The 12113-nt window shown below is 41.2% G+C and overlaps 1 protein-coding gene across 2 annotated transcripts in view; it reads left to right on the plus strand.

Annotated features, from left to right (window-relative positions):
• Positions 1 to 11673, plus strand: part of LOC148427768 (adenylate cyclase type 6-like) — a 33959-nt gene extending 22286 nt beyond the window's left edge. For both annotated transcript variants that reach the window (XM_088406285.1, XM_088406295.1), the window contains exons 4-24: positions 102 to 251; positions 1598 to 1719; positions 3407 to 3518; positions 4176 to 4303; positions 4382 to 4540; positions 4626 to 4767; positions 6134 to 6262; positions 6381 to 6409; positions 6490 to 6637; positions 6724 to 6821; positions 7407 to 7494; positions 7572 to 7688; positions 8924 to 9082; positions 9220 to 9395; positions 9617 to 9643; positions 9735 to 9764; positions 9847 to 9979; positions 10253 to 10516; positions 10600 to 10804; positions 10898 to 11022; positions 11403 to 11673. In XM_088406285.1, coding sequence (XP_088262411.1) covers positions 102 to 251; positions 1598 to 1719; positions 3407 to 3518; positions 4176 to 4303; positions 4382 to 4540; positions 4626 to 4767; positions 6134 to 6262; positions 6381 to 6409; positions 6490 to 6637; positions 6724 to 6821; positions 7407 to 7494; positions 7572 to 7688; positions 8924 to 9082; positions 9220 to 9395; positions 9617 to 9643; positions 9735 to 9764; positions 9847 to 9979; positions 10253 to 10516; positions 10600 to 10804; positions 10898 to 11022; positions 11403 to 11531 — 2670 coding nt within the window. In that variant the 3' untranslated portion in view covers positions 11532 to 11673. The remainder of the gene's footprint in view (positions 1 to 101; positions 252 to 1597; positions 1720 to 3406; positions 3519 to 4175; positions 4304 to 4381; positions 4541 to 4625; positions 4768 to 6133; positions 6263 to 6380; positions 6410 to 6489; positions 6638 to 6723; positions 6822 to 7406; positions 7495 to 7571; positions 7689 to 8923; positions 9083 to 9219; positions 9396 to 9616; positions 9644 to 9734; positions 9765 to 9846; positions 9980 to 10252; positions 10517 to 10599; positions 10805 to 10897; positions 11023 to 11402) is intronic.
• The last annotated feature ends 440 nt before the right edge of the window (positions 11674 to 12113 follow it).

A 12113-nucleotide genomic window follows, 5' to 3' on the forward strand; every position in this document is an offset into this window, starting at 1 on the left:
TTTTGCATTTTGCCGAAATAGCTTGAAAAGTAATCTCTCCTGAGCGCAACTGCACTTGTTCACATGATTTTTCACCCCCCCCAACTGCCCCTTTTCTATAGGTGAGTGCAAATGTCCTTATTTTCCTGTGCACCAACATCATTGGAATCTGTACCCACTACCCTGCTGAGGTTTCTCAAAGACAAGCTTTCCAGGAGACAAGAGGGTACATCCAGGCCAGACTACACCTGCAGAGAGAGAATCAGCAACAGGTAAGAATCATTAGAACACTGGATAGATTTCAAGTCCTCTTCTTGCTTCGGTGGATTTTTCCAGTTCAACAATCCTTGGTGATGAGTTATTGCTGTACCTAAGTACATAACAATCCTTAACAGATCATTAAGGCTTTAATTTTTTTCTGGAATTTCATGTCGGGAATTATTTTCTGGAATCAGAAAGTAACAGCCATGTTAAATCATGACACACTACAGACTCCTCTGGACGTCACATGAGTTCAGTTTATAGTTTTTATGTCGACTTCATTAAAACAGTCACAGATCATCTGATATGGGGCTGTGTGATTATGGAAACAAATGATAATCATGATCATTCTTGATTAAAATTCAAATAATGATAAATAACGACAAATATTTATTGATTTGAAATACTCACCATCCAATACTCAAAACCACCATGTTAAAAACCTTAACTTTGTACTTGTATTTTTTTTTTTTTGGCAGCTGCAATGGCACCCTGTAATTTAGGTACCATGTGAAATCCAAGCCACTTGCCACAGTCATTCAGCTGCATCCCACACCTTTGTTCTATTTCATATTTGCTCACATTCAAATGATGAATAAGCATCTACCTTATCTCTTTATCGCGTTTTGGCTTATTTCATTGTTCTATTTTTTTCACATTGCTTGGGACTGACAGGCTAACATAAGACTTTCGATATGTGTGTGTTGGGATGACAATACTTACATGAATCTTTGAAAACTCTACTTTAAGATATAATTTGGAAGAACAGCCAGAAAATAAATTAGCAACAAATTAATCTAATAAAATATTAAAATAAAAAAAATACATATACAAAAATAAAAATAAATACCGACTCTTCCTGCTGTGCACGGGTTGGCCTCATGGGGGCAGTGTGAGAACATGCTTGCACGGGGTAAAGGGTAAACCGAGAGCATGAAGTCAGTGACTCGAGTATCACACTTTTAGTCAATGCAGAGCAACAATGGATTTTTGAGCAAGATTCTATCTTACTGCTCCTTAAAAGAGAAGCTGCGCAGCTCTGAGTCAGGTCACATAACAACCTTATGTCACTCGCTGTTGCCAGACTCTTCTCTGGCTCGTCGTTACTGAACACATTAAATTCAAGACGGTACTTGGCCACTGAGTGCTACATCAGATTGCTCCTCTCTTTCTTCTATTTACGGCCTCCACCAGTAAGATGCATTTACAAGGATTGTGAAACAGCATTGCGTTCATGATTGAGGCCATGCAATCCATGTTTGTTATGGAACAAACCCATACTGTACTGTAAGTCATAGTCAGAGAAAGATGCAGTCTGCATTTTGTTTCAAATGTATTTATTTTGCATGTTTCCCAGGAACGTCTGTTGCTCTCAGTGCTGCCAAGGCATGTTGCCATGGAGATGAAGGCCGACATCAATGCCAAGAAGGAAGACATGATGTTTCATAAGATCTATATCCAGAAACACGACAATGTCAGGTCAGTCTTGACACACAATGTCACAGTATAATTTGTCATCTTCCTCAGCCGTCTAAGATGTTACACATTGCTTCAATGTAGTTTCATGCATGATGGAGAAAGATACAGTCTGATATGGAAAACAAGGACGCAACATTGTCCACAGATATACTCACGCGCACGCACGTGCGCTTGCATACACCTACACGCACACCAACACACACACACAGTCAGACAGAGGTTAGTGTGGTTTGGTGGAGTGCAGTCTAATTAACACTAGTGAGGGAATACTTAATCACCAGCAGCCAAGGAAAGATAATCCCCAAAGATGAGGAACCCTTGGCACGCATTCAATTACAGCACTCAGCCAACACACTGCACGCATTCGCTATTGAAAACAAACTTGTTCTTTATCCTGAAATGTAATTCTGGATTGTGCATTGATTGAATATGATTTGATTTTAATCCTAAACAGTTTGATCTATGTGGGAACACTAAAGGGATCGGTTAAAATCAATATCTTCCTTGGCTTTTTCCATTTATGGCCTTTTGAACGACTGAATAAAAGGTATTCCCATGATTTTCTAACTAGTGCTGTCAAGAAAAAAGCAAGAAAAAAATGTAATGAGGGATTCATTAGTCAAGATCTGTAATCAATTTATCTAATTAATCTCATTTTAATCTCACCTAAAAAATAATAATAATAAAAAAACAAAACATTTCTTTAATAGATGTACTTGTAACCATTTAACTTCTGCTCTAGTAGAGCTGGCAACAACCTTTACTTTCCACCGTCAGAAGGATCAGTGCTGTTTTCTTTTGTCAATTGCCAAATAATTAAAAAATTACCATTAAAATAAACCATTGACTGCTCAAGGTGCGTGGTGTTCTCAAGGTTTATTTGGCAAAGAGCTTTGCTATAGTTTGCTACTTTAGCATTTTTGCTGCCACTGTGTGCTGTGGCTGTATTCATAGCTGGCTGCTTTGCATTTATGTGGTAGGCTAAATTTGAGCTGCTTCTGTGGTAAGCGAGCTCCTTCTTAACAAAGGAGCTGGGGATTCTTTTTTTAAAGTACAACTTACCATTCATCAGACCCCAAACTTTCAGACGCACCTCCATTTTCACGTCTTCTGATCCTGAACTCGCTGTCCCACCCGCAGGACGATTGACAGATAATCAGTGTACAGTATATATGAAAACGGCTCTCATCAGCATACAGAAAGCATAAAGTTAGAAGTTCGAATGATAAAATTAAATACATAAATAAAAATAAATTTCCTACTATGACTTCAATTAAATGATTGCAATCAATCTATTAACCTGAAACCCTTAATTCTAATATGTTGAAAACCACTTGTAATTTCACTTACCATAACACTGACTGTTTTGGCTTAACACCTCAAGCAAATGAAATGATCATAGATGTGGGCCACTTGAATGTAGACTTTATCATTAAAAATAAGTAAATTTGAAAAAAAAAAAAAAAATATATATATATATATATATATATATATATATATATATATATATATATATATATATATATATATATATACATACATACATACATATATACTGTAAATTTTCGGCACTTTATCTGCAGTTCATCTGCAACCCTTAAACACAGTCGCTACAGAAAATTGAATATCGTGTTACCCGTTGAAGCAAAAATGCCAACGATGAAACTCCTCTTTGTGTCTTTCTCAGTATTCTCTTTGCCGACATCGAGGGTTTTACCAGCCTGGCCTCCCAGTGTACAGCTCAGGAATTGGTCATGACACTCAATGAACTCTTTGCCCGCTTCGACAAGTTGGCCTCGGTAAGGCTCCGCAGTCATCCGTCTCCTCATTACAACTTCCTTTGTGGCACGTTTTTGTTGAGGTGCAGCTTGGGATGATAATTATAAAGCAAACAAACTGACTCGATGTGCATGTTTAACACAATTGGACGAGAAACCAAGTCAAACATTTTCTTTACTACTTTTCTGTGTATATATTGCATTGGTGGATTATGAATCAAGCAGCAAAATCCACCCAAATTCATCCATCTCAGGTCCTTGCCTTCGGCTTGATAACCTCACAAGACCAAAACCAGAAAACAGGTGTGCCATAAATGGTTGTTACCTGAGCACTGAGCAGCTCGGATGTCATTTAAAGTTGCTTGGAAATGGCAAAATGGCCGTCCTCTGACACAAATAACGACAGGCAGATTATGCTGCTTCATTCATACTCAACAAAAGCAATAATTAGCATACTAGTGGGACTGCATCGAAGATATTATTGTAAAATCTTTGATTTAAATTCCCATATAACTCTTAAAATGACTTTTAATATATTGCTTTTAAATAATGCCAACCACAAATTGAAATACTTAGCGTCTTGTCCATTGTAATTAAAGTTATTCTGTAAGAAGAAAGAAAAGGAGACATTGTAGATGCTAATGCTCAATTTTCTCTTGTGGCCTATCCCTTCTTCAGGAGAACCACTGTTTGCGTATTAAAATTTTGGGTGATTGTTACTATTGTGTGTCCGGGCTCCCCGAACCTCGTGCTGATCACGCCCACTGCTGCGTGGAGATGGGCGTGGACATGATTGAGGCCATCTCGTGAGTAGAAAGACCAATTGGAACATTTTGTTTTGCAGTTGATAAACAACACTGACCTTCTTGGCATTGTGTCTTTAGGCTGGTGCGAGAGGTAACTGGGGTTAATGTCAACATGCGTGTCGGCATCCACAGCGGACGCGTACATTGCGGTGTGCTGGGCCTGAGGAAGTGGCAGTTTGACGTGTGGTCAAACGATGTTACGCTGGCTAATCACATGGAAGCAGGAGGCAAAGCAGGGTAGGCGCAATAAGCGCCAGCTAGAAAAACATGCAACTTTGCACACATTTGTAACGAGATACGTGATCCTTATGTCCCCTTCTAGACGGATCCACATCACTAAGGCCACCCTGCAATATCTCAATGGAGACTATGAAGTGGAGCCAGGCTTTGGAGGGGAGCGGAATGCTTATCTCAAGGAGAACAGCATCGAGACCTTCCTGGTTCTCGGCTGCAGCCAAAAGCGGGTAAGCGCTCAAAACCGGCTCGATGAGGATGGCCTTGTTCATTTATGCCTTGCTAACAGCCACGTCTTTCAAGCTTAAAAATGGGCATATTTCTAATTGCGAATGATGGGTCAATATCTTTTTGGCTTTGGCTGTTGTTGGTGTGCACAGGAGAATTAACTGCTCAACAGCTTGTTTTATGTGGCGAGACTTCAAAATAAATGTTACTGTACCCATAATGTCAAGCCACGTATGCTTTTATTTGGAAGTCATTTCCAGAAGCATGTCTGGGCAATTTGACTTGACTCTTTTACTGCTGCTCCTGGAGTGAGTCATGAGTCACACACTCTCAATACAAACAAAACAACATTGTTCTGAAATCAGTTTCGTTTACCAAATTTAGGGCACTAAAAAAAATGACGTCGTTATGCTGACATGTTATTGTTTCGCGGAGCCCATTGTGTAAATTAGCCACAAGCGCTCTATATCGTATTTCTTTTAAATGACAGTTTAATAGATGTAAATGACTCTGCACGTTGTCATGATTACAACCTTACCACTTTTTAACAAAACAGGCTCACTCTTAGGTGTTCTGTGGTTCTGGTCTTGACTAAAAATCTTAGTTTATATTTAACAATAAAAATGTTGATGAATGTTGGTCATTTATAATTGTCAAAATGTTTTATTTGGTCTTCTGTGTCTATATATGCTATTCATCCAGCAATCAATGTCTATGTTTTATTTATTTAATGTGTTTGATACCGAAAGAGTCAATGTTTGCAGCCCTACAGAATGCTTGGATTAGACTCAAATCAGCTGTGTCGATATTTCGGTTTTTCAGTTGAAGAAAAGGATGGTAAAATATTAGCAGACAAGACAAAGACATTTTGTAAACACTGCAAAATAAAAAAAGGTCATACACCACAGCTTAGATGAGCTGTTTACAATTTGTAAAACTATTCTGTATGAGGAAAGAGCTCAGTTGCAGGTGAAAAATTAGCCTTGCTCTCCTTTTATGTTTACATTTGCAAACTAGATCATTATTTTGTTGCAGTCTCCTCACTTAAAGAAAACATTGTAAACACAGAAACATTTATGTAGGCGTTATTTGACATGATAAAATTTGCTAAACTCCCATTTCATTCTCGTGGACCCTGTCTTGTGCGACGTCTGGTCTTGTAGGATTTGTGTCTCATCCCTACCAAGTACAATAGAAGCCAATGAGACATCTAAAGCTGGTGAGAAGATACAAAAAAGTCTTTTAGATCTTGAACCGAAGGACAATATTGACAGACAAAAGACCTCTTCCGCTGGCGTTAGTCACTTGCACTGTTGTTCTCAGCATGACAACAGTTGGTATTGCCCTCATGTTTTTCTCTCTGAACAGAAGGAAGAAAAGGCGATGATGGCTAAGATGCAGAGGACAAGAGCCAACTCCAATGAGGGACTGATGCCACGCTGGGTGCCTGACAGAACATTCTCCCGGACCAAAGACTCCAAAGTATTCAGACAAATGGTGAGTTTTCACCAACACATGCTTTTTGCGGGCAGAGCCAGGACTTATCTTCTAGTGACTAAGTGTTTTTCAAAGGGTTTTTTGCCACATTGACATTGATGTTTCTTGTCTTTTTCAGGGTATTGATGAAACCTCCAGTAAAGACAAGTAAGCCTTGCGATCGTGGGACAAATGATTTGCATTCCTTTTTTTCTTTTGTTCGTTATTATGATCTTTTCTTTTTTTAGCCGTGGTGCTCAGGAGATCATGAACCCAGAGGATGAGGTGGATGAATTTCTGGGACGAGCCATTGACGCTCGCAGCATCGACCAGCTGAGAAAAGACCATGTTAAAAAGTTCCTTCTTACCTTTCAAACATCAAGTTTGGAGAAGAAGGTCTGAGACCCTTCTTTTGATCATCACTTGGACGCTCTTTAAACCGCACTTCCACTTATCGGATTACATCTGTCTCCTTTTTTTAGTATTCCAAGAAAGTGGATGATCGTTTTGGTGGCTATGTGGCCTGCACTCTACTAGTGTTCTGCTTCATATCCTTCATACAGATTGTTATTTTTCCACAGTGAGTAGGTCACATACTACTCTAATCTAATCCAGTGTGTGCATATGATAAAGTTAATTCTGGACAAACCCCAATCATGTTTATTTCCACGATTTAAACCAGTAGGACGCAAAGGAGTTAGGGGGAATTGAGGCCAAGAGGAGTCTTTCTAAAAGAAAGCTTTGTATTGACAGAATCTACACAGTCAGTGCGAGGGAGTGACTAAAAGTCTGAAAAAAATGTTTCGCCTCAACAAATGTCACCCTTTGCAGAGGCTGGACTGTTGCCAGGACATTGGCCCCCTTCACACAAGATGTAACCAGTAGGACACACAGTACTCCTGTGACAGCCATTTAATTCACACAATTTTTAGGGAAAACAAATACAAATGTTTGAGTGGCGACTCTCAGCTGAATACTCGTCCAGTAGATATGCTGAGTTGCGCGTGTGTCCAAATATGGCTCTTCCCTCGATCAAAATCGCCTTACACTACCTGCACCTATCCTTAGATGTAGTTTCAGCAAGTTTAAAGTATGGTCAATTTTCAGCCAACAAACCATTACGTGCAAACCTGCCCGTTTTGTCTAACTTGACTGTTTCTTGCAGCACTCCGGTCATGCTGGGAATCTACATCAGTATTTTCATCATCCTGGCAAACATCCTTTTCATCTGTGCCATATACTCTTGCATCAAGGTAGGAGAGCTCATAAAAATGCACATTTTCTCTGCTGTGGTTTTCTCGCTACACGATTCTTCTTCTTTGTCTCTTAGCTCTTTCCTGCTGCAATGCAGAAGGTTTCAAAGAAGATTGTCCAGTCTCGCACCAACAGCACTCTAGTTGGAGTGTTTACTATCATCCTTGTCTTCATTTCTGCCTTTGTCAACATGGTACGATTAATCCGCCAGCCCCGCCCTCCCATCCCACACACACAAACTGAAATTACACCGGAACACTTTGATAATCGATTAATCCGTCAATAGTCAAGCAAAACATGCTTTAATTCCATCCAATCCATCCATTATCTTAACCGCTTATTCTCACAAGGGTTGCAAGCCTGCTGGAGCCTATCCCGACTGTCTGCAAGCAGTAGGCGGTGTACACCCTGAATTGGTTGCCAGCCAGTCACAGGGCACAGAAAGGAAATCAGCCATTCACACTCACAGGCATACATAAGGACAATTTATAGTACCCAATACAGTGTATTTTCTATCCTGCATGCTTTTGGAACATGGGAAAAGGCCGGAGTAACCCACACAGGCACTGGGAGAACATGCAAACTCTATACAGGAATGCCAGAGCCGAAAGCAAACCCGCGACCTCTGCACTGTGAGGCGGATGTGCCGACCACTCAACCACCGTACCATGCCATCCCTTCATTCAAAAACATGATAGAATTACAAATTGACGGTGCAGAAAATGCACCAAAATGAGTGGTTATGTGTTTTGCCCATAGCATGACAGTAAATACGCAACTTCTTTTCAAAGCAAATGTTTCATTTGAACGCAATAAAAAGATAATCAGTCAAGGGCGGCAGAATGCTTAGTTACTAACCATTACTTACTAAGCGTTAGTTAAGTCCTCCTTACTGGGCAGATATTGTGGGTTCGTCTCTGGCTCCAGCCTTCCTGTATGGAGTTTGCTTCTTGTCCCCGTGTCTGTGTGAGTTTTCTTGGGGTACTCGGGTTTCTTTTCACGTTCCCAAAACGGGCGTGGTAGGTACTGTACTGTATATTGGACACTCAGGATTGTGTCTTTGTAAGTATAGATTTTTGTTTGTCTTTGTTTGCCCTGCGATTGACAGGCAACCAGTTCAGGCTGTACCCTGCCTACCGCCCAAAGATATCTGGGATAGGCTTTAGCACGCCCGCGACCCTTGTGAACGAACGAACGAACGGATGGATGGAAGGATGGATAATCAGTCGACTTTCATTGGGAACTGAAGAAATTGGACAATATTTACTGTTGAGAAGCCGCATTTCCAATATTTGAACAATTAAAAAGTAATTCAACAATTAATCATCAACATTACTTCGCGATTAATGTGATAGTCGCTTAGTTTTTGATTATTTGATTATTCATCGCACGTCGACTGGAAACGTTTACGTCTCGACTTTGTTGTAGTTTGCATGTGACACCAAGAGCTTAGTGGAGTGTGTTGCGGAGAAGTCAAACACCTCTGCAGCCATGGTGACGCCCTGCGTGATCCGCCGATTGAATGTGTCGGATGAAGGGGGTCTTGAGATCTGCCCCAGTCAAGGTCCCTCCTGCCCCTTTCCTGAGGTGAGCGGTGACTCCACTGCCAGTCCATTGTCTGCCTCCAATGACCCGCATTTGTTCTATAGATGCCAGTGTGTGAGGAAATGTCACATTTGCATTTGTGAGCTCAAAGGTTGATGGTGCTCTCCTGTTTGCGGCAGTACTTCAGCTACAGCGTGCTGCTGACACTGCTGGCCTGCTCAGTGTTCCTGCAGATCAGCAGCATTGGGAAGTTGGCTCTGATGCTGCTCATCCAGCTCACCTTCCTGCTGCTGGTGGAGTGGCCACAAGTAGCACTGTTTGACAATGCAGACCTCTTTGTAACCTCCAATGCCATGTAAGTGCCGCATGAGGACCATGTTGGACTTTCATTGTGTGAACGTTGTGCCAATTGTTCTTCAAATTTCCCTCTCATGGATGGTTCAAGGCAAAAGCCATCATTTTGAAACACCCATAACTGGACACATGTTTTAACACCTTGGATGTCGCTCATTTCTTGCCAAAGATACAGTATGTATTTTTATGATTTCTAATCGTGTTTTTCTATTGTCATTGTAGCAATCTAAATGAAACAAGTACTCAGTGGTAAGTTTAAGCATTCTAATACTGATGCATTTTTACTTTTATTTATTTTCTTAACATCACAAGACCTTTTATCCTTGTGTTTGTAAATTAGGCCCAGTTTCAATGAAACGACAAACCAGTGGTGAGATACCTCAACTCCGCTTTACATTTCGATCAGTTGCCAGCTTAATCTGCCACCTTGTAACGCGTTTGCCTCTTCCCAGCCCATTTGTTGTGACCAAAGTATCCCTGAGGGTCATGACGCCAGTGATCCTAACGATCTTTGTACTGGCACTGTACCTGCACGCTCAGCAGGTAGAATCGACCGCACGCCTCGACTTCCTGTGGAAATTACAGGTATGTCCTGTGCCCACCAGAGGGCAGCAATATAAAACTTCACGCTGCTGGAAATGTTTTCGCCGCGGTCTGCTTCCACGACAGTAAAGTTCAAATGAAAGTAAAAATGTGCTCACTGCTCGCTATACTGTATTGGATTGGATTTATTGAACGTATGAATAGAAATGCCATCGAAACAGGACACAACCAAAAGCAAGGATCAATACATATTAATCCAGTTCCTAACAGAACCACGAAATGTGAATTTTACTCATGACGAACCTGGCCTTACAGGCCACAGAAGAAAAGGAGGAGATGGAGGAACTCCAAGCCTACAATCGTCGCCTCCTCCATAATATTCTGCCTAAAGATGTGGCCGCTCACTTCTTGGCACGTGAGCGGCGTAATGACGAGCTCTACTACCAGTCCTGTGAGTGTGTGGCGGTAATGTTTGCCTCCATAAGCAATTTCTCTGAGTTCTATGTAGAACTGGAGGCCAACAACGAGGGGGTGGAGTGCCTGCGTCTGCTTAATGAGATTATCGCTGACTTTGATGAGGTACGGATGTCTGCGAGGCTCAGTGTACTTCAAGAAGCATTGGAAGGGCAGGATTCACCTCATTGTGGGGCATTTATTGACAGATTATTAGTGAGGAGAAATACAGGCAGCTGGAAAAAATCAAGACCATTGGCTCTACTTACATGGCAGCCTCCGGCCTCAACGACTCCACCTATGACAAAGAGGGCCGCACACACATTACTGCACTGGCTGACTACGCCATGAGACTGAGAGAACAGATGAAATACATCAATGAGCATTCCTTCAACAACTTCCAGATGAAGATAGGTAAATGAATGAGAAATGTGACGTGTTTTTTCCCAGCATAGCAAAAATAGTTTGAGCTGAACTTTTTTTTTTTTTTTTGCATTCAATATCCAGGTCTGAATATTGGACCAGTGGTAGCAGGGGTTATTGGCGCACGGAAGCCTCAATATGATATTTGGGGAAACACTGTCAATGTGGCCAGTCGCATGGACAGCACAGGGGTACCAGACTGCATACAGGTGGGTTGTGTGCTTCTGCTTTTCTGCCTAAATGTGCACACCTGGTGCTGGCGGGAGCAACTTTACCATGTTAAGTTTGGTAAATAAGCCAATGGATAGATTTTCCATTGATTAACTTTCTATTAGACTTGCGCTCATTTCTATTAGATTTAGTGTAATGAACACATAGACACCTTCTAGCGACTAGATCAGGAGGAAAATGGGAAGGCGAATGCAATAAGAAAGAATATGAATGAAAGATATCCATATACAGCCGCTCAAGATTACAAAGAGGTGTTTGTGAGGTTTTAAAGGTCTGAACAATATGGTAGTTTATCTTTATAATTTATCATACATATATCAGCATCATGAAGCTCTGCTTTGTTTTACACCATTCACAGGTAACAACAGACCTCCATCAGGTGCTGGCAAGCAAAGGGTACGTGCTGGAGTGCCGTGGGGTGGTTAAGGTTAAAGGTAAAGGGGAAATGACAACCTACTTCCTTAATGATGGGCCACCCAACAGTTAGCAGCCATGGCAACAGCAGGTGGCTACTGCAGGGACACAGCACCACTGAGTGAGGACTCACGGGATGAGCAAATGGCTAAACAAGTAGAAGTGCCATCACTTGAATCCCAAGCGACGAGTATTGGGGGGGGGGGGTGGGGGGTAGTAGGACTTTCGACGGAATAGAGAAAAATGTCTCAATTGACGGCCTTCGTGGCACAACTCGGAGGACAGCTGTTTTTCTCACGCCCAGCCTCTGTCAGGCTTCTTGAAAGATGCAAAGTCTGTTTATTTAAATCAACGCCTTTTAGCCTGTGTCAAAAGAAGATTTTATGCTGTACATAAGGCTACTTTCTTTTACTTCTCCATTTTGGTTTTACATGAATTGAGAAGAGGTACTAGTATTTTAGTTCCAGATGAATTATTTATTTCAATTTCAGATGTATTGTGCAAAAGGTCCTTCATGAAAAAGTGTGAATACATAAAGCGCATGCACAAATATCCAGTTTACTACACGATAATAACTGTGTATATACATGCATATTTGTGTATGATTATATGTATAATATGAGGAGGACTACGTATACTGACCAAAGACTAAAGT

This window comes from Hippichthys cyanospilos, chromosome 2 (genome assembly GCF_059441005.1).
Source record: "Hippichthys cyanospilos isolate Australia breed blue-spotted pipefish chromosome 2, RoL_Hcya_1.0, whole genome shotgun sequence".
NCBI classification, from domain to species: Eukaryota; Metazoa; Chordata; class Actinopteri; order Syngnathiformes; family Syngnathidae; genus Hippichthys; species Hippichthys cyanospilos.